The 26,982-nt window shown below is 35.8% G+C and overlaps 1 protein-coding gene across 1 annotated transcript in view; it reads right to left on the reverse strand.

Annotated features, from left to right (window-relative positions):
• The window catches only part of LOC136982478 (diacylglycerol lipase-beta-like), a 76,813-nt gene that overhangs the window by 24,223 nt on the left and 25,608 nt on the right, over positions 1-26,982 (reverse strand). The window contains exons 3-7 of the mRNA XM_067278970.1: positions 11,007-11,110; positions 10,757-10,922; positions 10,520-10,669; positions 8,020-8,216; positions 7,826-7,922 (exon numbers count right to left, since the gene is read on the reverse strand). Of these exons, the coding sequence (XP_067135071.1) occupies positions 7,826-7,922; positions 8,020-8,216; positions 10,520-10,669; positions 10,757-10,922; positions 11,007-11,101 (705 nt within the window). The 5' untranslated portion in view covers positions 11,102-11,110. The remainder of the gene's footprint in view (positions 1-7,825; positions 7,923-8,019; positions 8,217-10,519; positions 10,670-10,756; positions 10,923-11,006; positions 11,111-26,982) is intronic.

Below are 26,982 nucleotides of genomic sequence, written 5' to 3' on the forward strand. Positions count from 1 at the left end.
ACTATGTAGTGACTTCTCTTTAAGACTTTTCTACCAATGCTTAGAATTACTACTGCTGTAACAGCCAAAATGTTTAAGACCTTTCTTTCTCCAAATAAATAGCTTTTATTTAGTGAAGATTTGTCTCAGTGTGTTGGTCACACCCAGATATAATTCCTCACCCCTCTTGTCATACTGAATGCAAATTAATGTTGAAAATTGGCAACCACACATACTGAAAATAATATATATACAGTAGAATATCAATAACTAGTCATCTATGGGATTAGAAAATATTGACCACTTAATGGGATAAAAAAATTCTGTCTATCAAGTGCTATTGAAAGTACAATCAAAACTTAGTTTTTAATTGTATTTTATGTATAAAGAGGCAATCTATTAAGTTATTTATTAAAATTATATACATATAATGTAATGGGAGATTCTTGAGATATACAGGGCTATTTCTAGAGGAATGGCTATCAACAGAAGGAATATGGTTCCTATTTTGATGCCTAGAGGGCAGTAAAGCAACCATGTAATGTTTTGTAAACAGTTTAGACTTAGTATACATATTATGTTCATATTTTATCATTATATATTAGCACTCCAATTATTTTGAAGCATATTTTATGCTGACTTTTTGTTATTTATAAGTGTTTAACCTATTTGTATGTGTTGTTTTCTTTTGTAATCATTTTTATTTTATCCTGCATTACTGCACATGTGATGTTCATACACAGGAAGCATTATTTACATTCTGTTTTTGTTCAATTTGTGTTCTACCTGTAGAACTTGAAGATGGTCTTCATAGAGGATGAAAACATCTGTTCTTCAATAAATGTTTTTCTCCTCCTCAGTGGATTTTAGGTTTGAAACTGTTATAGTATTACTATTCAAAGATCTAAGTAATTCGAATGAGCCATTTCCATGCTGGTGTGAAAGGATGGGAACACGTGATAAAACGACAATGCAAATAACAATCAAATTGTTTTTATTGGTTGAATGAGGGAACAGAGATTGGAATGCCCATTACAGAAAACAATTATAAATATACATATGTACCTGCTCTTGCTCGAACTTCCTGCAACAATTAAAGTAGATACAATTCCACAATAATTACAATTCAACTTAAACCTAATACTATTACTACTTACAACTAGAAAGAGAAAAGAAGGATGGTTGGATATTCTACCAGTAGATCGGTGGGTCCTGATACTGGGGTAATGTCGACGATGGTCGCATCACGGACAGTGAATGTCCAATCCATAAGCATCCGGGGAAATAAAAAAGTTACCCTCAAATAGGTGCCGAGGCAGGTCCTTAAGTTTGTACAGAATGGCTCGCTTACTTAGTTTCAAGTCCTCATTACAACATGGTCTATACTGACCCTCTCTCTCTCTCTCTCTCTCATCCTAAGCCTTGTAGCTTGTCTCTCGGTCACTCTCGCCTGGCCTCCTATCTTCTCAGTGGTGAACCCAAAAAAGTGACTCTCGTCAACTCCTGTTTTCCCAGGTACCCTTCGGGCAGGATCCCTTCCTCTCCTTTTGTAAACTGGCTAATCAGGACACGCGAACAGTACAGCTCCTGTCACGTGACAGGAAAGGGTTAAAGATAGAAGGAAGAAGAATTACAGGAAAGAAGAAAGGAGTTGTTATTCTATATACAATTTTACAAAAAAAAAAAAAAAAACCATGGTGGACAGTCACACTGGAGACATTGTTTTACCATCTTTAATGTTGACTGTCTTTGAGCATTCCACATTGCACTGTCAAGTGTATACATGCATGTTCAGGTCTACTAATGGCCAATTAATTATCAAAAACAAATTTATGTATGCAAATGACAACCCCTGAGTACTGACTATAAATACAAATACTACACTCTCAGTAACTATAAACCAGTAAAATAACTCACAAAAATTCAGTAGAGGTTTTCTTCCATCTGAAATGGGCATCTTCAGGCTTTGTTGTTCAATCTTAGAAGTGCTTGAAATGGAACATGTATATTCAAAAATGTGACTGCTCATTGATTGGTGGAATTGGAATCTTGATGTTCTTGTGGATGCTGTGGATAAGTCATGGAGCAGTGGTGTTGTAGGCATATTCTCCATGATAATGGAAAAGTGTCATTATCATTAAAGTTATTGTCTGTATGTCTTAAAACAGCTCTCCACTAGCTCCAGATATCAGAAATATGCAGATAATAGAGAAGTCTCATTTGGTCAAACTGGACCACAACATCAGGATCACATGTGTATGTCACCAAGGCTGTGGAAGTGTGGCCCTTATTTATATCACTCTGGTATTCTTAGAAATATAATCAGTCTGATGTCTCTTTCTTGAAGACACACATGTAGCTACATCCTGTTGTTAATATGGTATCTTCTCTCATGATCTGCATTAAAAAAGTAATCAACAAATTCATCTTGCAATACCTCCTGGATTACCCTATCACTGTCATCAATACACAACAATTGATCATATGTCTCCAAGACATCAAACTCAGCAGTCCTGGTTTTTTTCACTATTTGTGATTTTCAGTCATCATACCTTCCAGTCAGTATCAAGCCATGCTTTTGTTTCTTACATGATTTCTTGATGAGTAACAATACTGATGCATCCAACACCTCCATCAACATCTTGAAACTATCTGATATCTCCACACTTCCTTCTTTTAACAATTTGACTTACCTGCAACATAAGAGTGTTCTGATGGGAAGTCCCCTTTTGCATACATTATGAAAACTTGTAATCCAACACCTAGAGGCATCCATCCTGCCCAAAGTTGACAAATGGTTCTTTACATATGGTACAGTACATTGACAATACAAGAATTATAGGATGCTTTCAACCTCAAACCCTATGGGCTTTGCCTAAAACTAAAACTAGGGTTTGTCGGTTTTTAAAACCCAGTTTTTTGAAGAAATTTACATAATTTGAAAACTGGGTTTTCCCAACTAAAAAACTGGTTTTTGAGCTTAGACTTAATCATAAAAATTAATTAATTATTTGATTAAAGACATCAACATTTTGACAGAAAATTGTCTCTGACACAAAACGGGAATATTGTTAAATATTAAGTTTTATAAAACTAACTACAAAACCAAAAAAAACTGTCCAATTCTCCCTACAATAGAGAAGAATTTTGCAACAACAGAAAAACGATAAAAAGATTTGTACACTTAAAAAAACGTGTTGTTTTAGGTTTGAATGACATTGGTGCTTCTCACATGTAGAATGAAGCAGAATATTGTAAAATTGTAGAGCCCCTTATAGTTTTAGGACCAATACATTTAGCAGCTGATGCCTTAGAATGACAAGATTTGTATCTTGTCATCCTACTTATTAAATTTTAAATTTTTGTTATGTGAATTTGTTATGTTTGAATTTTTTAAAACTGAAAAATTTTAAAACTGAAATTAGTTCCAAGTTGTTACATGCTATAGACGTACAAATTCAAGAGAGAAGACAAACGGGATTAGAAATACTTTTCCTTTATTTACAAAATCCAAAAAACGTTTGAACAAAATCATCTAGTGTATTTCTTCCATTAGCTGCAAAATCTGATAACATTAAGTTATCTGGACAAATATTATCTAGATTATATCCAAATTATTCTATAGAAGATGACTGCGATAATAAAAAAAGTGGCAAATAAGAAAATCAAGCAATAGCTTTAACAAATGCTATGGAAAAATGGATACATAAATGTCTGCAAGAACCTGAAGAAGTGACTTCGTCCAGCCCTAAGACACGAAAAAGGACTTTTTAGTATTAGAGAGTTTAAACAGAAGAATGGAAAATTTAGATTTTTTTATTTTTGACACTTTAAAGATGATTAAACCCAGCTCAGTAGCAAGTGAAAGTTTTTTTTTATTTCTGACAATTTTGTGTGCAAAAAAAGGTCATAGTTAGCAATAGATCTATAGACGTTCTTTGCTTTCTAAAATCATATTTTCTTAGGAAAAATAAGAAATAAAATAATATTTTGTAGGCATACAATTGTTATTCGTTTTTCTTTATGGTTTTATGTGGAGTAAATTTTATAGTTTAATGTGATAATCAAGCAATTTCTGTTTTGTTTTGTGTAGATGTCAGTCAATTTTATTTTGTTATAATTATCATAAACTACATTCATGTGTTGTGACGTTACTTTAATGTCACATATTTTGTTATATTTTTGAAATTTTATTAATATTAAATAAATTAAAAAGTTTTAAAACAAGTTGTAAATATTCCTTATCTCCATGTTTTGGGGGGGTAAAAATTCAAAAACTGGTTAAAACTGGTTTCATAGAGAAATTGAGATTCAATAAACCTTAAAACCTAAAAAGAGCAATGACAGAAGTGTCTACTTCCTTGACATTGACATACAGATAGTTGAGGAATGAAACACAATCAGAATCTACAGGAAGTATACATACCATCCCTCCTTCATTCCAACTTCTCATAATCATTTTTCATACAAGGTGTCTGCCTTCAACTCTGATCTGCAAGACATACGCCCATTCATCCATCAGATACAAATGGAATAGAGAGATTCAATCCATCACTGCACAAGCCCTTCAACATGGATGTTCCAAGATCATTAGGAAGCTCATTGCACATCACATCTCTCAAGAGCATACATCTATTCCCATTGACACAGAAACATACAAGAGTGTCACCTGTAACCAACTATTAGTTCCTATACGTGGGGGGACCCAAAACAAAAAAATGGATTTTTTGTATAAAATCTTTATTAACTTTTTTACAAAATTCCTTCTGTCATCTTCAAAGTACTCTACATTAGATGCGATGCACTTGTCAAGTCTTTTTCCCCACTGTTTGAAGCATCTCTGGAACTCTTCAACCTTGATATCGTCCAGTGCCCTTAGGGAAGCTGTTTTTGCTGCCTCCAAATCATCAAAACGCTTCCCTTTTAGATTTTTCTTCATTCTCGAAAACAGAAAAAAGTTGCATGGGGCTAGGTCTGGTGAATACGGAGGATGGGGAATGACATGCCATCCCCAAGAGGCCAAATAAGGCCGTGTGTGCTGGGGCATTGTCGTGATGAAGGAACCAGTCACCTGATCACCAAAGTTCCGGGCATTTCCTTCGCACAACCTCTTCTGAAATTTGGTTGATCGTGAAATGACAATCGTTGTTGATTTTTTTCAACGTTTTCATCATTTTGAGATGATGAAGGACACCCAGAACGAGCATGGTCTTCAGCACTCATCTCACCACGTTTAAAGCACCCAAACCACTCGAAAACTTGTGCGGGGCTCATAGCATCCTCTTTAAAAGCCTGTTGCAACATTTGGTAAGCTTCCATTGCTGATTTTTCAAGCAGGAAACAAAATTTCAAACACACTCTTTGTTCTTTTAAATTTGCCATAATGACTTCGCAGGCAGAACAAAATAACAGTAAGAGAAACACAACACTACGCTCAAATGTAAACTTACAAACTGACGGCGTCTGCACAGCTGTTTCGTGAAGGTCTCTACTAACCCCATCTAGCGGGAGAACTCTCTGCTATGTCTACAAATGGCAGCGCGCTCTCAGTCCTGTTTTTTTTTGGGTCCCCCCTCGTATACAAAGATATCACCAGACACAACAACTTTAAACTGACTTTCAAAAAGACTCCACCATACACTCTCTCATGAGGAATTCCAAAGGCCTTCCTACTAGCAACACTTATCATAAGTCTATTCTATCCCTCTCAGGGACAATAGATGCAATAGATCACTTGAATATGTGGGAATCACTAGCCAACATATAACCACTCATCTAAAAGAATACCAGTCTGATATAAATAAGGGCTACACAACCATAGCTTTAGTGGCATACACATATGACCATGTCATGGTCCACTTTGACCAAGTGAGATTTTTTTCATCATGTACAATTCCAACACCTAGAGCTTATGGAGACACAGAGAACTGCTTTAAGATGCATGGCCATTAACTTTAATGATGCCAACACTTTTCCACTGGCATGGAGGATATGCCTACGACAACACCATTTCACCATGACTTATCCATGAGAACATCAAGGTTATGACTCCACAATCAACAAGTGGCCAATTTTTGAACATGCATGTTCCATCTTGAGCAGTTCCAAGACAGAACAACACAGCCTGAAGATGCCCATTTATGATAAAAGAAAACATTTGCTGAATTTTTGTGAGTTATTTTGCTGGTTTATAGTTACTAAGTGTATAGTATTTCAAATCCATGTAATATTTTTTAATTATTTGTTAATTTACTTTAAATAATATAATCTTAGTTGTTAAGTTTCAGAGTATTTTTCTTATGTAGACACAAAACTGCACAATGTAATTGGCATTTTCCCCTTCAAAACCAGAAAATATTGAGAAATTCTACACAAAAGCCCATTATATTCTGTTAAGTTATATTCCATTATATTACAAAGTCTATTAAATTCTATTACAAAATTCATATGGCATCTATCTTCAACAGGTTTCTAAAAAGACAGTACGAAGTGAGTCTACCATAATAAACTCCAACATTTTAAAGTTTTTCTTAAAACTAAATAACAAAACCTTCAATAAATCACATTTGTATAAGTCAAGTCTGGAAAATAAGTTAACATATAATTTATATTATTCTTTCTAAATAATTTGATATAAGTTTAATAATAAACTAATTTTTAAAAATATTAAATGCAATTATTTATATTGTAATTTGATTTAATGAAACAGTTAATATTATTATATAAAAAATTTTAATATTTTTCATAAAATATTAAAATTTTTTATTTTTATTTTGTTAACCAAGTGGCAAATGAGCAGTCAAAAATGTTCAAAGGAAAAAAAATAATAATAATAAGCCAAATACAGCAAAGCCCCATAAATATATTTTGAAGTTTATAGTTTGTACAAGAGTGCAAGCACTATTGGCAACCTTTCTCTTTCTTGAAGCAGGGGTGGCAGAAATTCGTTTTACCTTAGGTGCAAGTTACCATCAAGACAGTACTGTGTCTAAAAATTACTTATATTAATTTATATCTTTAAATAATGTTCTAATTATTTAAAATCTGTTTGATTCTCCTATTATCTGACTTGTATCTGAAAATAATCCTTGAATAAATAGATGAAAGTATTTGTAATTCAAGCTTATAATTTTTTTTTGTTTTTACTTGACAATCAATATAATGAAATATGAATTTGATTACTGTCATCAGTGTGCAGACTATTACAAAATATATTTTTGATGTGCAAGTTATTTATAAAATTTTCTAGTGGAAACTGTCAAATTTTTTTTCACACTAATTTACCATGGTAATCAACTTAAGATTTTTCTTTCTTCATCTAAATTTTATCCAATTTATCATAATAAATTATATAATTCTAGTCAAAAAGCATTTTGATGAATTCTAGTAAACCATAAAAGTCTTGAATAGAAACAATATCATAGAAATTTTTTTATAAAAATAATATCACACACATACATATCAACTTGAAAGCAATAAAAAAAATGAATAAATACATATTTCACTCTGAGTCATTATAAAAAAAATAATTTGTTAGATTTTAAATAAGAACTAATGTCAGCAAGTTTAGAATGTCTATGTTAATAACTAGAAAAATACAGAATCAATTATACAATACAGTGCACTCTCATTAATCTTAACAAATTTTATGGTTAATTTTTCCCTAAAGCCATAAACAAAAAGAAATCATTAATTAATTTTTAAAAGCATGTCAAATTTTTCTGTAGTTCTTTTTGACTTGCTTTTTTTGTTTACAATCCCATTAATCTCAACAATCTTGTATAATAATCAATTAAGATTAAGGTTCTTGAATTAACATATAAAAGTAAAATTTATTAAAATTTACTTGAAAGTAAGAAGAAAATAGTTGAGCAATTTCAGAATATGCATTTTTACTGTGTTCTTTGGGACTACCATCAGTACAACAACATAATACTTTCATCCTGTAAGAGAATAATAATTCTTAATTAACAACAAAATATATCACATTACTTCATTTTTAAAAGCAATTACAGATTATAATTAATATATTAACATTACCGAAATTCCCAAAGTTGCTTTGATTTCTCAACTTCTGTTGAATTTAAATTAATGTAGAGAGCCTGTGGATCATTGCGATCAATATCTCTTATTTTGCTTCCACTTCCATGGATTTTAACTGCACCAAGTGGATCAAAGACAATTAATATTTTCCCTACAATGATCAGCAAAAGACACCAAGAACCTATTACAATAATCTGAAATAAATAATAAAAGAGAATGATAAGTAATAGCTGAATTAAAATTTCTAAATGATAAATTATATAAAATTAAATTATTTTATATAATGGAAGTTAGCAATCAGTAAATTTATTATTCTAAAAACAGATTGAAGACATAACTAATATAACCATTACTATTTACAAACAATACTTATTGAAACAATTCAATTCTCAAGTAATTTAAGACTTTTGTTTAATACAAATTCAGTAATAGAAAAATATTGTTAATTTTAATATTTATGTATTAAGATATTTAAATCAAATATTTTATTTCAGCTACATTTGAATTATTTTACATGCCTTATAAATTTTTAAATTTTCTCTTTCTATATGGCTTTTATCAGTCTCAAAATGACACTGGCATTAATTCCAAAACTTTTGTAGAAAAATTGGTAAAAGCAATATGAGTCTAATTTCTCAAGTTAAAAATTTTTCATCTTTTCTAAAATCTATATATCTATGTTAAGCCATATATGGGTCCTCCAAAAAAAATTCTACCATTTTAAATTATTGTAATTATGTTAATTATTATCTGAGAATGTTGTAATGTACATTAAAACATTGGAAAACTGTCCAAGTTTCACATCTGTCCATTACAATTCTTCTATGTGTTATAAAAATTAAGAACATATTAACATTCTCTCTCAAAGAGATGTGACATATGCCAATGTAATAAGTATTGCCATTTCTGAACTCATTGATGTAAATATGTCTTTCTAGAAGTTTAAACAAGCTGAGACAAATCAAGAGTTGATTGATCAACCATCTATTTTTTACCAACCATCCATTTACAGAAAAATAGATGGTATAAAATACATACTATATATATATTATGTATTTTATATAGTATAGTATGTATATATATATATTATATATATATGTTGCAGTCAAAACCAGTTTTTAGTTAGGATGTGTTTTAACTAGTTGAAACTAGTTTATACTGGATGTCTTTGTTATAACTAGAATTTACTGCTAGTCAAAAATGAATTTGAGTTAAAACTAGTTTTAACTAGACAAAATGGGTTTTAACAAAGACATCCCATATAAACTAGTTTCAACTAGTTAAAATGCATTCTAACTAAAAACCGGTTTTGACTGCAACATATATATATAAATATATATACGTGTTTTATGAAATTGAAGAACTTATCCACATTTATAAATCTCAACAGGCATTATAATATAAAAATTTCAGACTAAAATCATTTAAAACAATATTTAAAACATATTTAAAACAATAAATTATTTTATTGAAACTGAAGCATAGTTTTCAATAAATTCAATAAATTGAAAAATTCATAACCTAAAAACAATTCAATCCTAAAGTTGAAATTAAAAAAAAATCTGCAAGAATTGTAGTAAAGTTGGATTGTTAATACTGTAATTTGATGCAAAAACTCCAAATCGTTTGCATATCTCAACATTTCAAGGTGTTTTGAGTCCTTAAATGTAAAAATTTGGGAGGGTCATTTTTTACATTTAAGGACTCAAAACACCTTGAGATGTTGAGATATGCAAAAGATTTATATATATAACAGCCAGAAAAATAAAATTTATCAAATACATATTTATATATTGACTGTCATTACTTAGAGGAGTCTTTTAGCTTTGGAATAAAAAAGTTTCTATCTTTATTAGAACTTTATTTATTAAAGCTTTTATTCTGAGGTCACTTGATGACATCAGAATTCCCAGGCCTAATTTGGTAACAAGTCCACCCCTGGTTGGAGTCAAAGTCAGATGGTTGGAGTTGATAGATTTTTACATGACTTGACAGCCCTGATACACACATACATACATGCACACAGTGAGCAAGAAAAAAGTAATATTGTAAAAAAATCAATAAAATATTTTATTGAGCTTTTACAAACTTTCTTTATTAATATAACATATCAATAAAGCAAGAAAATTTAAAAATGAAAAGTAAAACATGTTTTTCTTTTTTATAAGCATTGTAGGTGTAACTATTTTTTCAACATAAAAAATAAAATTACCTTGACTTGAAAATTTTAAGATTTAACTCTTAATTTTGGAATAAGTGAGTCAATTTCAGATTTTGTAGACAAGAGTATAAATAATCTTAACACTTTAATTAATTAGTGCTTTGACTGAAATTTTTAAAATTTTTTCTTAGGACATTTTTCTCACATCATTTTTGACTATTAAATCTTATAATGCTAAATGAATTCCAATTAATTTTGCAGTAATAAAATATTTTAAAATCATAAAAAACATTTATTTTTTAATAAAAATAAAACAAAAAAAAGTAGTAATCAAACCTGAACAAGAATTACTACAAAATTAGATTCACAAGCGTGATCTTCCTGAGTGAAGGCCCATTTAGTTCCAAATCCATTTAAGATGATTTGAGGCAAACCCAAAAATATCCTTGCATATAAAAGTAATGGAAGATAATGCCTTGGTTGCACCTAAATAAATTAGACAAAAATAAATAATGATTTTCATGTAATTTTCAAAAGATAATCTATACAATAACCAAAAATCAAATGAAGTACCTGAATTATCGTACCACAAGAACTAACGTATGCAATTGCAGCATTTAGAATAATAGTTGCACCTAGGAGTACTAACAAGCTTATAATAAATATATTAAGATATTGAGGTCCAGAACATGAAAAATCTTTCTGATTTAATAAGAAAAGTGTAATAATGATGACAAAGCTAAATATATAAAAAAAAAATATCTATATATATATAATTATACATATATATCACATACTAAAATATATGCATGTTTATATTTACCAAACAATATGTATTCCAAAGTCAAAGAGAGCTGGAAAAACAAAATCATCACTTCCAATGGCCCAACGTCGACGGAAAGCTATCAATGCTGGCATTTTATATTGCTAAAAAATAAATTTATACTGATAAATACATACTACTAATATTGGATTAATTAGTCCAATGTTTGCAACTATACCAAAAATATCCAGCACAAATTATACTAAACAATGAAAAATAAACATTTTCAACGATTTTTAAACCATCATCTTCAGGTTAAAGCCAGTTGAATATCAATATGAAAATTTGAATGTCACTTTAAAAAACAAATGAAACAATAACTTCATTGGTTGGAAAACACCTGAATTTTCATACTGATGTTCAACTGAAGATGATGATTTAAAAATTGTCTAAAACATTTATTTTTCGTTATGTTTAATAAGTATAATTTGTGTTGGATTATTTTTGGTATAGTTATGTGCATTGGACTAAATTTATACCTTTATGTAAATTAAGAATTGTTTTAAGATTTTAAAATTTTGTTGAAATATTTGAATTTTTATATATTAAATCTAATATTTTAATCAAATAGTGCAAGATAAAACTATAACAATAATTCAAAGTTTTATTTTTCAAGTTTATTTCAAATAATAGCAATGTTATCTTTATGTGTCATTTACATAATACTTTCTATTAATTAATGTTCAAAGATCAGTGTTTATATCAATTATTTCTATTGACATACTTTTATCTCAATAAAAATATCTCAGATTCTTGAAACATTTGAAGTTTTACTTAAAACAAAACCTTCACATTAGATATATTCCAGTAAGCATCAGTCTCAGCCAAAACCATGCACCAGTAAATGGTTTAATAGGCTTTTACTGAAACATCTAGCAATCTAAGAAAATGGTAGAAGCAAACAGCACTATATTGGCATTTGCAGACTTATTATCAAAATAACTTTGAGTTAGTACAAATGAGTATAAAAATAGTGTTAATAACACAACCATGGAGACAGTAGCTCACTTTATCCATAGCTTGAAAAGTATAATATACATTAGTCATTGAACCAGTGAATTCATTGGCAAATATCAAAAAAAATTTTAGTATATCACAGTTCACCAATGCACTGTTTGATGCATACTGGAATGTATTTTGTTGTCAAAAAAGGCAAAAAGTAAACAAAAGCTTTTTAATAATTTTTAAAAAATTAGACTTTAGACCAATTTCTGTTAAATAATAAATTTTTACATGCAATTCAGTAATATATATTTGTTATGCCTTACTTAAATTCTCAGATAAACATGACTTTTATTCACTTCTGATCTAAATATGTTATAGTTCCAATAGTTGCCACCTTAATATTTATTCTAGAATAAAACAATAACTGATCAATCATATCTAATAATGAAAGCATTATTATTATTTTGATTTAAATCTAACCCTTAATTTACATGGTAAATTGATTCTGTATAAGTTGAAACTAACATTTATATGGAAAATGAAACACAGATTCCTTAGTTCCATTTTATATTAGTTAATGAAGTCTTTAAAGCTTAATTATCGTACCACAATATATATAATTATACATATTGGAGTCAGAGTCAGATGGTTGGAGTTGATAGATTTTTACACGACTTGACAGCCCTGATACACACATACATACATGCACACAGTGAGCAAGAAAAAAGAAATATTGTAAAAAAATCAATAAAATATTTTATTGAGCTTTTACAAACTTCACATTAGATATATTCCAGTTATAACAAAATTTTACATTGTCTAAGTCCTCTTCACTACTGTATATATTTAGCAAACGTGACGAATAAAGTAAGATATTTTGTGAGGATTAGTGTCTCTGTTAATCCTCACAGACAAGCAAAGAACACGGGACACGCTGTCGAGATCAAAGCGATCATCATCCAAGGGAGGACCAAACTTGAACCAATTCTACCGAAATGTGCCGCCGGATTTTACACACATTGCTAAACTGGTGACCCGAACGCGATAAAAAAAAAGAACTTGAAGACGAAAATGGAGAAGAGAACCATTAGGCCTAATCCTGAACATAGGACTGACATGTGCCTATCGTGTGTCGCTGTCAAGGTGCCGCCATTTTGGAAGCCAGACCCCCACATTTGGTTCCTTCAGACAGAAGCCCAATTTCGAAATGCCGGAATATTGTCAGATCAAACGAAATTCAATATAGTTGCTATGTTTCAGGTTTCTCTTAATGCCATGTTAATCAGCCATACCAAAAGCAGCACCAAACCTCTCGTCTGGTCGGAAGAAGCAAATAGTACCTTCAACAACATGAAGGACGCCTTAAGCAGAGCTGCTCTTCTCGCCCACCCAGTACCGGAGGCCAGAATTTCCTTAACCACAGGTGCATCAGATGTTGCCATGGGAGCCGTCTTACACCAAGAGATCGATGGCATTAAACAGTCCCTTAGTTTCTTCTCCAGAACCCTCATCAAATCTCAAATGAAATACAGTGCATACGACCGAGAACTGGTAGCCATCTACTCTGCTGTCAAGCATTTTTGATACCTTCTGGAAGGGAGCAATTCGTTATCTACACAGATCACAAACCCCTCATGTTCACCTTCCTCCAAGATTTGGCCAAAGTGTCACCTCGTCAACTCCGTCAATTGGACTATATATCGCAGTTTTCAACCGACTTACACCATATATCTGGCAGGGACAACGCCATAGCAGACTCTCTGTCCCGCATAAACACAATTGGCACACCATCCATAAACTACAACGCCATCGCAGACACACAGCAAAACGATAAACTGTCTGAATTGCAACAAAACTCAAGTCTAAAAATAGTAATGATGCACCTCCCAAGCTCATCAAAACTCCTGTACTGCGACGTCTCTACCGGTCACTGTAGACCGTACATTCCCCCTTCTTTCCGACGGGAAGTGTTTTCGGCCACTCACAACTTATCACACCCAGAAGCCCGTGCAACATCCAAGCTGGTCACCCAGAGGTACATCTGGCCAAATATGAACAAAGACTGTCAGACATAGGCACAATCTTGCATGGCCTGCCAAAAGGCGAAAATCCACCAACATACACGTGCACCTCTGTCGAAGTTTCTTGTTCCAAATTCACGATTCAAACACATCAACATCGACTTAGTTGGTCCGTTACCACTCTCAGAAGGATCCAGATACCTTCTCACTGTAGTCGACCGATTTTCTAGGTGGGTGGAGGCAACACCCTTACCAGACCAGACGGCAGACAGTCGCCAAGGCACTGATCCACACATGGTTTGCATGTTTCGGCGTCCCTACAACAATCACAATGGATCAGGGCAGACAATTTGAAAGCCAGTTGTTCAGATCACTAAGCAACTACCTAGGCTTCCAAATCAAGGCCAATGGGATGGGCCTTGATTTGGAAGACTAGGTCAGGCCAATGGGATGATTGAGAGACAACGTCGCACTCTGAAGGCAGCCCTGTTAGCGCATCTGCAACAGTCAACCCCTTTGACGGCGGCCTTACCGCTCGTCCTCCTAGGCTTATGCTCAGCCATCAAAGAGGACATTGGAGCATCCCCAGCCGAGCTGCTGTACGGCACTCCATTACAGCTGTTAGGCGAACTTCTGGTGGATTCCCCAGTGGTAGAGAAGACAGAGTTCATGCGACAGCTGCAACAATTTCTCCAGACGCTAAGGCCGTCCCCAACATCTCAACATGGGAAGTGAACCACCTTTGTCTCTAAACGGCTATCAGACTGTTCACATGTCTGTGCTCAATCCAGCCGCACACCCTTCAGTTCGTCCAGCCTATCTTGGTCCTTACCATGTACACCGCTGCTTCGAAAAGTTTTTGATATCAACGTTGCAGGCTCTCCTAAAAGGATTTCAACAGATAGACTAAAACCCACATTCCTCCTAAGCAAAGACACTGCCACTGGAACTTATCCTACAAGCACGGCGACACCATCAGACTGCCAACACACATCATCACCTGCCAAGACGACCGGAAGACAAACCTCATCAGGGCACGTTATCCGACTACCCGTATGTTTCCTGGATATGATACGTTCACCCACTGGGGGGGGGGGAGTGTGTAGGGCAGAGGTCGCCACCACAACTTTGGCACGCTGACCAGACTTTGTTCTTGGACATTGTCAAGAAGAGATGTTTTTCTTTGTGTTTGTAAGATTTGCCAACTTTCAAGGGGGTTACAATTAATCCCACGTCAGAATGAGCCTAAGGGAACCCGTGTATGTGGACAGTTGCGAAGGAGGCAAATGAAAACAAGTGTTTACATGTGAAAAACCGTTTATTTGGACGAATTCATGCTTACATCGAGTAGACTATTCCAAATCTAGGCGATCTTCCGAAACGTGAGAGTTCGGTTGGTTGATCGTAATCCAATCCCGGGCGGACGAGAAGGGCCATTGGATGATGGGGGCGATCAAAGATACAGTGAGATGTTCTGGGCGATGGCACTATACACACCGTCGGCTTAATCCATAGGAGACAGTTCTTAATTCGGAAGAGACTCTCCTTCGACCTTGAAGTCCCAGTTTTTATATGTTTTTCTCGTGTACTATCCACCTTTCGGATTGGTCCCTCGTCCCTTTCCTCGCTTCCCGATTGGTCTCCCCTTTGTTTCCAAGCGCAAAACGAGACCATGTCGAGTCGCGGGAGAGGTCCGATTTGAGGTGTCTATTTGACATCCTTTGTCGACTATGCTCGGAGATTGTTGATAGAACCACAACACCTGCACTCATAATTTAATCCATTGTTTATATTTGATGTAATTTTGGAATTCTAACAATCACATGATATTTTTCTATCCCTTCAATTTTTCCCTTTTTCTGAAATTGTTTTCCTAAGTTGAATTTTTTCTTTGAGTACTTGTGTCAAACTTATACCTCTTTATGAGCGTGTGTGTCAGAGTTCTATCTTTGAATTGAACATTAACAGGTCGTTTAACACGTGTTGGCGTCGTCCCGAGACTAGTTGTTTACATTTTTCGTCACGTTATTTTGATCAAGTGTTTTTTTCCTCTCTCTCTCTCATATAATTTATCGCTAGTTTTTTCACAACAGAATTCTGCATTTTTGTGATTTTGGACCTCGTCTGGGTCCTCACAGTGTTCCATGCCAGTCATTTTTTTTTATTTTATTCTGTACAAAATTGTACATTTTCCTGGCCCCACAACAAGCATTACCGGGAAAAAAATACATGAATAGTATATACGAACAATATACTATAAAGAAAAAGAGTAGGTATATACAAGAGTGGACTCCATGCAAACTTACATGGTAAGAAAGTTTCAACACACGACAACTTTGCACATGAAGAGAAGAACAGGATGTCTACAAGCGTCCCAAAGCATCGGGGATCACTACGCGACATATTTTACGCATTTTACGCGTGGCGGATTTTCAACAGTTGTTGAAATACACGGCTGGTTTGTCGCGTGTTGCAAAGTATGTTGATGGTTGTCCAAAAGCCAGCCCTCACAATAAGATTAGTGGTGAGGTGTAACCTGGAAGTATGCCTCTATAAATGATTCCCAAAACGTGGTTGTAGTAAACAGTCACAATACAACCCAATGCCAAGCAGAGTGGTGCTGATATTAACTGAAGATATTGCTATGCGTGACATAATTTATTTTGTCTTGCTAGGTTTTTGAAAGCCTGGTAGACTTCTTTAGTTAGCCAAATATCAGATGGGGCACATGGCCAAGCAATCTCCTGTTCCTCGAGCAGGAGTTGTAGTTTCAGGATCGAGTATCATACAGTAGAAGAGGTATTTGGTGGAACCATCTTCCGTGAAGCAAGTTGGGCACATGTTGCAAGTCCTGCCAGTAAATCTCACGAGGTAGCTCGCGAATTTGCCATGATTCGTCAAGATTTGTGTCATGCAGTAGTCAGGGGTGTACCACTTGTTACTGATAAAATTCTTCAGGTCTGGGATGAATTGGTACGTAAGATGGTGGTTTTGTTGATCCCAAGTATTCTGCCACAGTTGTAATGTATCCTCCCACAGCATCCCGCAAAGTGTGCACTGACTGATCTTACTATATGAGATAGGAAGTGATTCATTCGTGGCAGCTTCTTTCGCTAGGTGGTCTGCCCTCTCATTGCCCACCATTCCCTGGTGGGCTCTAACCCAAGAGATGTTGAATTTGTTTGTAGAATTCCGTATGGAATTATGAATACGTTGAGCAAGAGAATGGAGTTTATTGTTCATAATTGTGTTGTAGGCTGAGAGGGAGTCAGTATGAATAGAGATGAAAGAATTGTTGTAATTGCTGTTTATGTGATCGATAGCCATGTTTATTGCAAACAGTTCAGCTTGAAACACTGTGCAATGATTACTGAGTTTGTGGATTTGATGATAGATCTCGGTGTTTTCAACGTAAATTACATAGCTGCACCCAGTTGAGTCATTAATTCGAGAACCGTCAGTATAAACATTTATCTCAGTACTTAAAGTGTTGTTGATAATGCAGAAGTTAACAGTTTCAGGTGACGGCAGATTCTTGTACGGAAAGGGCCACTCTATATCATTGTGGTTAACTGTACGCACAGAGGTCTGTATAGTTCCACCCCATTTAAGGTGATAATAACGCTCTCGCTGTTTAATGACAAGGTCCCCAGGTGGTTTCCTCGCCACCACCTAAAGGTAGCGGTTGCTGGTGGTGCGAAATGCTTTTGTTATTAGAATGAGTGTGTGTCTTTGGGATGATACAAGCTTCCTGTTGATATGGACTTTGCGTGTGGCCCATCCCCAGGTACCACACGCATAGGTAATAACTGGTAGGTATAGCCCATCGTAGATTGCAGACATCGCACCTGCAGAGAGGCCCCAGTCTCTCTTGGCCACTTGGGCGAAAGATTGCAGTACGAGGCCTGTTCGGCTCGCGATGTAGTCTACGTGAGCGTCCCAAGAAAGGCGGAAATCGAAGATCACGCCCAAATACTTCAAGGTTTTCTCCACTTTAATCATTTTGAAATGAGGTGGACGTAAATACAAGTTGGGTTGACTGGGTCGATTGAACACGATTGCCCTTGTCTTCTGCGGATTGAAGCGCAACTTGTGCTTGTTATCCCAATTGTGGATATTTTGTAACAAGTTGCTAGCCTTGCTCTCGAGGTCAGCCCTGGACCGACCTCCTATAAGCATGAAAACGTCGTCGGCGTAAGCGTAGCACCTGGTTTGGCCAAAATCTTCTCTGAGAAAAAAGTCAAATGTGACATTCCATAGTAGGGGTCCTGAGACTGACCCCTGCGGGCATCCTCTGGTTATGCATTTTTAAACGTGGTGTTGGCCGTATCGCAAAGTTGCAGTGTGGTCTCTGAGGTAGTCTTGAAACAGTCTGAGGATGTTACGCAGACAGTTTATTTGTCGAAGTTGGTGAAGGATGTGAGGCCACCAGGTACTATCAAAAGCCTTTGAAATATCCAGACTGACCCCGAGAACAAACTTGTTATCTTCCAGTAGATGTTGTATGTTAGTGACTACAGACTGGAGAGCACTCTCAGCAGATCGCTGAGGGCGAAAGCCAAATTGTGCCTCGCTTAGACAACTATTGCTTTCAATATACCACATGAGTCTGTTAGTTACTAGCCGTTCTAAGACCTTGCCCAGAATGGACAGCAGGGAGATAGGTCTTGTTTCGGTCGTGGATCCTGGCTTTGGGACCGGTACAATGTACGCATTTTTCCAGGCCTTGGGAAAAATGGCCTGGCTGAGACAGGCATTGTAAATAGTTAGGAAGTAACTTGGGATTATCTTCCACAGACCCTGCGCTATCTCTACTGTAATATCATCAGCTCCAGGGGCTTTGCCTTTGCCAATGGTGTTAAAAGCATGTTCTATTTCATTAGCAGTGAAGGGTGTTATGTCCTCAGCGTCTGTTAGGTCATTCCACTTTTCCCTAATTTGACGTTGCCAATCCGTATCATATTCAGAATCATCGTCAGGGCAGTAGATTGCAAGTTGGGAGGTCCTTGTTTCGATTAGAGACTTGGGTTGTGCAAAGTTACTATCAGAGGTTAGGATCTGTGTTTTTCGTAGCTTATTGCTGCACATCTTACTAATATAACCCCATGGGTTAACAGAAGTTTTGGAACAGAAGGTGCGCCAACTCTGAAGTTTAGTGTCTTTCATAGTTTGTTTATATTGCCGTTGACTTTGGAGATAGGCTTCTTTATAAGTATTTCTAAGGTTGTTATCAGTGCAACGCTGGTACCTTTTCCATAACCTCCTAGTGGTACGACGTAGTGTCTCTAATTCTGAGCTCCACCAGAAAACTCTTTTCCTATGTTTAACTTTTTTAGGGATGAACATCTCACATGCCCTAGTAATTGTGGAGATATCTTGTTTGATTTGTAGCCTTGTTTCTTCAGGATCGTCTGAATAATGCTTATGCAGGTGGCTTTCAAGATATTCTTTCGTGTTTGTCCAGTTGGCCTGGTAAGGAATGAATTTCGGTCTTGAAGTTAAAGATGGTATGATATTATCTCTGGTGCCATTCAGATTAAAAGTGATGTAAGAGTGTTCGCTCATGCTGTCTTCCTGGTGCACACGCCAGTCAGTAACTCTGGCAAAGAAGTGTGCATTGCTGGTGGCAATGTCTATCCAACTTTCACTTCTGTGCAATGTGAAAGTGGGAGGAGACAGCGGATTGTTTACAACGAGTAAATTATTGTGAGCGAAAAATTCCTCCAATAGGCCCCCCGCGCTGATCAAAAGCATCTCCTCCCCACATCGAGGAGTGTGCGTTAAAATCTCCTGCTATTATTATATTAGTATGTTGGAAAGCATGCACTATTCTCTGTAATTCTTCAATGTATGCTACAGTATCAGCGTCTCCTGGGAAGTACATGTTGATAAGAGTTATTCTTTCCTCTTTTATCATGATCTCTGTGGTAACAATGTATTCACTGCTAAAATTTGCATGCAGCATAACGGATAGATTAGTGTTTGGTACCAGGGTGATTGCCCATGGGCATTTAGGAGATCTGTGCAAAACGGGACAGCAAGCGGGAGTACCTTTCCTACAATACAGCTCCTGAGCCAAAACAATGTCAAAATTTTCAAGCTGTTTTGAAAGAAGAGAGGCTGCGGAGATGCCTCTCCCCATATTATTCTGTAGAATACGGATTTTATTGGTATTGTTATTGTCCATAATTGGTTCTTGCAATTGTATTATTTCTGATTTTCCTGTTGATGGGACAGGAGCCATCCCTGGCATTATGTTTGTAATTAGCCTGCTTTCCGTGGCGGCAGTTGCAACAGGTTGGTTCTAGTTCTCTGTTGGGGCACTCCTTGAAAGGGTGCTGTTCCGAGCAATGACTACATGTATATACAGTTTGGGTACATTCTTTGGCCGTATGGTGGAACCCACAGCATTTAAAACACTGCAGGACCGGACAGAAGTCCGCGATCCTGCAACGTGACCAGTCCAAGTTTACTTTGTTTAGGTTTAGAAGTATCTTGCGGATAGTTGGAGACACCTCCATCACCCAGTTTTTGTATGCCGCCTCCTTTTTTCCCAGTTGGAATTTTAATCTCAACTGATTTTTGAACTCCTCCTCGGTGAGTCTATCATGTAATTGTTGGTTCTGAGAGTATATGAGATCAGGCAATTCTTCCCTAGGGATATTCCTATGTGCTGAGAACAGCACCACATGCGGCCATCTCTTTTTAGGCCTGTGGGACATAATCTCGGGGATCTTCTCCTCTATGGTCTTTTCTAGTGTTGCGGCATCACCGTTTCCTCCTAACTCCACTGCAATTCCAACTCTCCCAATTCTGCGGATTCTCTCAACTTTAATATTTATTTCGGACGGTTTGATTTTTGTTTGTAAAAGTTTATGAACTGTGTTGCTATTTTTATTATCCTGTTCCTTGCTGAACACCAGCAAGACTTCTTTCGGTGTAGCATGTTCCGGATCCTTTCTATTTTCTTTTGGTTGTCTTCCCATACCTACCACTGCACTGTACAGCGGAGCAGGGGGAGCCTTTTGCTTAACACTATTTTCGATGTTGTCAAGTTTCTCAGCAATCTTATGCTGTGCGCTGTTCAATGTTTTAATCAAAGTAATTGGCATATAGCAGTTTATCATGGCTTCCTCTGCCATATTAACAATCTTTTGAAATTGCTCGGTTATGTATTTAATATGCCGTGGAGTGCCAAGGTGTGCATTCTTGTTTTCAGTTGCATAGCGTTTTATTTCATTCAGGGCCTGGTTTGACTTATCCAGGAATTCCTTGATAATCTGCGGGGTCATGAAGAGTTGAACAGACACCCAAACAATAGCCCCTGTAAGTGGGAGTACCTAATCCCAATTCTGAAGAAAAGTAAATGGAAAGTAGAAAACTCTGTTCCAAATGCTCTGCACTGCCAAGTTGCCACTTGACAGAGCAGAGAGAAGAAAGATAGCTTATAATTACTTAATTAACAACTAAGCTAAAATTAGCGTAAAATAAGATAACAAATTAATCGCGTGAAGAGTATGGAACTTGTTAACATACAGCAAAAGAGATAATGTAATACATAAGAAAGATGTTTATTAATCTTTAAGCACCAGATGTAAAGCTTATAACACGATGATGTCAACGTTATCCACTGTAAATAGATTGGAGATGACCGTTATGTCCGTTAAGTATTAGAGGACCGTTACCTGGGAAGCGTTAGCTGATGTTCAGTGAAGAAATGCTCCAAGAATTAAAACTGCCATAATTTAAATTCTACTGGCGATAGTGGTGCAAAATTTTTGGCACATGGTTACTGTAGAGGTCAGCTACACTAGGGTGACAGGATTTTGGTTGATAAAACCCACGAAGCCCAATGCAGACCAATGTCTGCCGCATACAAAATTGCCAAAATCTAGCAAAAGGCTAGGCCAAAGTACATGAAATTTGGAGAAAGTACATACAGTGAGACAATTTGTCCTCCGCTGTCTTCATTTCCGGAGAACTGAACACCGGGCATCCGGAGAGACGATCCGAAAAATTGGAGTTTTCAGATGTCCACAGCTCTGAAAATAATGGGTCCATCTGGTCGAATTTGATGTCAATGGACTCACACTGTTTAGATCTGTCAAGCAACACACTAAAATCCGGGCAAGAATTGTTTTTCCTAACAAAATCACTGAAAATCGCAGAGCACACGAAATACTTGACCACATGAACACGACACCTGGTGGCCGATTAGTGTTCCATGCCAGCCAAACCTACTGTAAATACCTCTTAATAGTGAATAATACTACTGTATATATCTAACAAACGTGACAAATAAAGTAAGATATTTCGCCAGGATCAGTGTTTCTGTTAATCTTCACAGACGAACAAAGGACGTGGGACACACAGCCAAGATTAAGCGATCGTCATCCAAGGTAGGGCCAAACTCAAACCAATTCTACCAGAACACACCGACGGATTTTAGCCACACTGCTAAAAAAGGAATGGTGTCGTAGAAGCTTTCCTGACCTTCTTTGTGCCCAGAAATCAGCCAGAAAAATCATAATTTTTATGCTCTGGAACAAGTATGGTTATTTTAATAAAGTGTCTGTCAAAGACCAGGGAAACAATGCCATTTTTTAAATCTCTACTGGATGAATTGTAAGAGGTTTTAAAGAAAAAAATAACACAGAAAACTGAATCAAAACATGCTCTTTCTGCAAGACAATGCCTCACCCACAAAGCTCTCCAAACCATGCAAAAAAATCAAGTATTTATGGTTTAAATTGTTGAAGCCTATTCACTGGATTTTGCTGCCTTGGATTCTCATTATCATCTCTTGCATGCTTTAAAGAAACATCTGAAGGAAATGAGATTTTTCTTCTGATCAGAAAGTCATTGGGATTTGTGAAGCAACCCATGGAATTCTTTTTGAAAGGGATTCTTTAAAAACATTTAAACAACATTGTAATAAGTGTATATAGTTGAGGTATTATTCAGTTTATCAAATTTTTTTTTTCTTTTAGGAAAAGTTACAAGCTTTGCAGCACTCCTGTATATGTTTGTTTATAGTTTGTCTGTGCTTAAAAGTACAAAATCATTAAATTAAAAAAAGCTATGTATTTTGAAAGAATAGTGTAAGTAATAAAATAAACTAAGTAATTTAAAATAAAATATTGGATTATACAATTGCAAACTTTGTATAAGACTTATTGAAGATTTTTCTGCTGAATCTTAAATATTTGTTTCTAGTCTTGGTCTTGAACTGTCTAGAAATAATGAAAAAATTTACATAAACAAAGCCAAAGATTATAAAAAAACAAATACAAAATTTATATATAAACATCTCAAATCCCAATACTTTATAATGAAACCAAACAATTAACAGATTTAAATTGGGCTATTCTAACTATACTATTAATAATTAAATACAGTAATACCTCGACTTACGCGATTTTCAAATCTCAATGATCCGTCTTTTGTTTGAGCACCACGCAACTCTTGATTACTCATTCCCCCACACTATTGTTCAGCTTACATGTTCGGACGTGTCGCGCGAAATCGACGCATAGCTACAATTTATTTTGTGTTATTTATTTCTGTGTTAGTTATATCTACGGAGACTTGAGAGACTACTAGGTCATCCAAACGAAGTAGAACTGATTCTTCTGCATCAAACAAGAAAAGAAAAACTTCATCTTTGGAATGTAAAGTTCATATTATTAAAGACTTTGATACAAAAATGAAAATTTATTAATTGGCAAAGAAGTTTGATCTACCGGAATCGACGGTCAGAACAATTATAAAAGGTAAAGAAAAAATTCTCGAAGCTGTGAAAAATGCTCAATCTTTAAATTCAAGCATCATTCGTAAACATCACGGTATTATCGTGGAGATGGAAGCAATGTTATCTAAGATTTTATTAAACACTTTTTTTTCTAAATTTGTTTTCTTTAGTCTCCAGCCCCAATTAAAAATAATTTGTATGTATTTATATGCAAAGTTATACCCCGACTTACTTGGTTATTGCTTGGTCCCACCTTTCGCGTAAGTTTGGGGTATTACTGTACTAAGTAATTTGGTACTAAAAATAGGTGTTAGGCACCATTTCTTATTAAATTTAATAATTACAATTAATCAGTAAATTTTCGTCCGATGGAGAAATATTTTTTAATAGAAATAAAGACAAATCTGCCCAAAAGGGATCACCATTTATTTTCTGTGTTCCAAGACAATACACTTTTCGGCGGCTGACCTTTCTTTCTAGGCTACTTGTCGCCGGAAGTTACTAAAAAGTCCTTGTAAAAACATGAAACAATTTCAATTAAAATTATGAATAATTTGTAAAAAAGGAACTGGTGATGTTCAAATGTCTTGCCTGCATGGAACTTCCAGCGACAAGTAGCCTAGAAAGAAAGGTCAGCCGCCGAAAAGTGTATTGTCTTGGAACACAGAAAATAAATGGTGATCCCTTTTGGGCAGATTCGTCTTTATTTCTATTAAAAAATTACAATTAAATTAATATTTATTAAATAATTTAGAATATTTTGGAAGAAAAGAATTGACACAGAGCAGGACTTGAATCAACAACTGCCACTTAGCCAGTTACACTACCTGAACCTCCATCCAATCCCACCCTTCCAGACACATTTAATTTGGATATAAATATTCTTGTTACTTACAGCACCAACTGGAGATGACTGCCTATAATCACCCACTATGGCAGTCAGCTGGCCATCACTTCATCCCAGTTTGGTGAAGAAATAGCCAGCTTCCTGGTTTAAATCCAGAAATCATTTGGTTTCATTATAAAATATCAGGCTTTGAGATGTTTATATACGTATATATAATCATACTGTGAAGTGATGACTGGCTGAGTGTCATAGTAGATAATTATATATAATTACAGTGAGAGTTTTTATGCTAACAGAGTATCAGCTTAACACTACATATTTACAAAAATGAGGGGTACCAATGGGCACTCCTTCAGGGAATCTATGTGAAATGATAATTTGTCAACAAAAGGTTATTCTTTTCAATGATAGTTACCTAAAAGAAAAATGTGGATGATATTCTTGTCTTCAGGATGACTAAACTGAATATAGGTATGTTTTTGCAACATATGAATGATAACCCATAACTTAGACTAATTAAGTGAATCTAGAGTTCATTTCATAGATCTCAATATCGTCTTTCATAACTATATACTAACTAGCATATATCACAAACTGAATCATCTCTCACTGTTCAAATTGGCTAACTTTAGTGACTCTTATTACTGTGACGGACGAATGGACAAAAGTGTTCAACCAAAAATTTTTCGATTTTGTCCCTCCATTTTATCAAAAGATCGGTTGGAAACCCATAAAGATTATTTCCCACGAACTTGCTTCCTCGTTGAGGATGATCCATCGAGTTAGACGTATGTCACCCGGAACTTTCAGAAGTAATTCACGTATTGGACACCCGACCCTTAACAACAAGATTCTGACCTCATGGAAAAAACCCAAGTCGAAAAATAATACGAAGGAACGAGGACAGATCAGTCAGTCGTCGTTTAGTTAGCCATCGCGAGCCTGAACCCTTCCCGAAATCTTCAGATCTACTTCCGAAGCAACCCCTCCAAGAAGACCGAGAATTAAGATCGTGAACCTAGTACTGTACAGATTATTTTATATTGTAAACTGTTTCTTCTGATTGTGAACCTCTGTGGAACATACCCTCACCGGAATACCAGACGGCTCCAGGACTCTCATACTTGCTTAACCAAGGTATTTATCAACTCGCGAATCGTTTGTAAACTCTCTCTCTCCGCGTATCTAAAAATACGTCCTTATTAGCTATGCGTCGTGCTGTAAAATTTTATACAATTTTATTAAAGTTATTCTTGTTACTTAGCCAGTGTCCCGAGTGACTCACTTCCTCGATTCTCCTACCTCCACCTCCACAGTGAACCTACCCGCTCACCTGTGACCGCTCGCGTGACGTACGAACTCTGCGTCACGATTTCCGAGTCTTGACAGACTCGGTAGTGTCACCTCCTGACGAGGGATCAAAGAGACTCCGACCTTCCGGTCACAGTGGTGTCAGAGCGGGATCACTTTTTCGGCAGAAATTTGAATTAAAATGGAGACAAGAGGTGAAGGCCGAGCGCGAGGAGAACCGGCAGGAAGTACAGCAGTAGGCAGATTAGGAGGCATGATTCCATTAATACCCTCCTTTGCGAAAGAAATAGAGGGGCTTAAGGTCGCTGATTTCTTTGAGTCCTTAGATGAAATCGCAAAACTAACGGGTTGGATTAAAGCCCAGTGTCTGGGAATCGCAAAACTAAAGGTAACGGGGATAGCCCGGGATTTTGCGTGGAAGGATGCAAAAATGAAGGAGGTCAAAACCTATGACAAATTTAAAAGACTAATGATTAAGAGATTTGAGAGGGTGCCAATTTCTTTACGGTTGCAAAAATTTCATGCCTGCGTCCAAGCGCGAGATGAGGATGTACAAACCTATGCGGTTCGATTACAAACCTTAGCAATGGACACAATGGGAAAACAAACTAGCGGGGACGCTCACGAAAGGGAAGTTATTAAAAGATGTCAACAAAAGGAAAGAGATGAAAGATTATTAGTGTAATTTCTTCACGGATTAAATGACTGCATAAAGAGACCCGTGATGTCACGTGACCCTGATACGTTCGATAAGGCGGTACAGGCTGCTATAAGCGAAGAAACTATAGAACAATTAACGGCAAAATCACGAGCAATAGTTAGAAGTATAAATAATCCTACCGTTCGAAGCAGGACCATAATTACAACTCCTAAGCCATTAGAGGAAACTTTAGCAGAGATACAGAAGCAATTACAATGATTAGGAACTCAAGAGAGGCGTCAGGGAGACCCGCAACGCAGAAACCCCAGATTCTGGCGCCCTAGAGCATATGGCGCGTCCCGATTCCAATACCCAGTTCGAGGGCAACTCGACGACGACTCCCAAGGGCCCCGATATCCTCCTTTAGCTCGAAGTAGGACCGAGAACAGAGATGCTACATA

The sequence above is a fragment of the Centruroides vittatus genome, unplaced genomic scaffold (assembly GCF_030686945.1).
Source record: "Centruroides vittatus isolate TY-2023 unplaced genomic scaffold, ASM3068694v2 contig_846, whole genome shotgun sequence".
Taxonomy (NCBI): Eukaryota; Metazoa; Arthropoda; class Arachnida; order Scorpiones; family Buthidae; genus Centruroides; species Centruroides vittatus.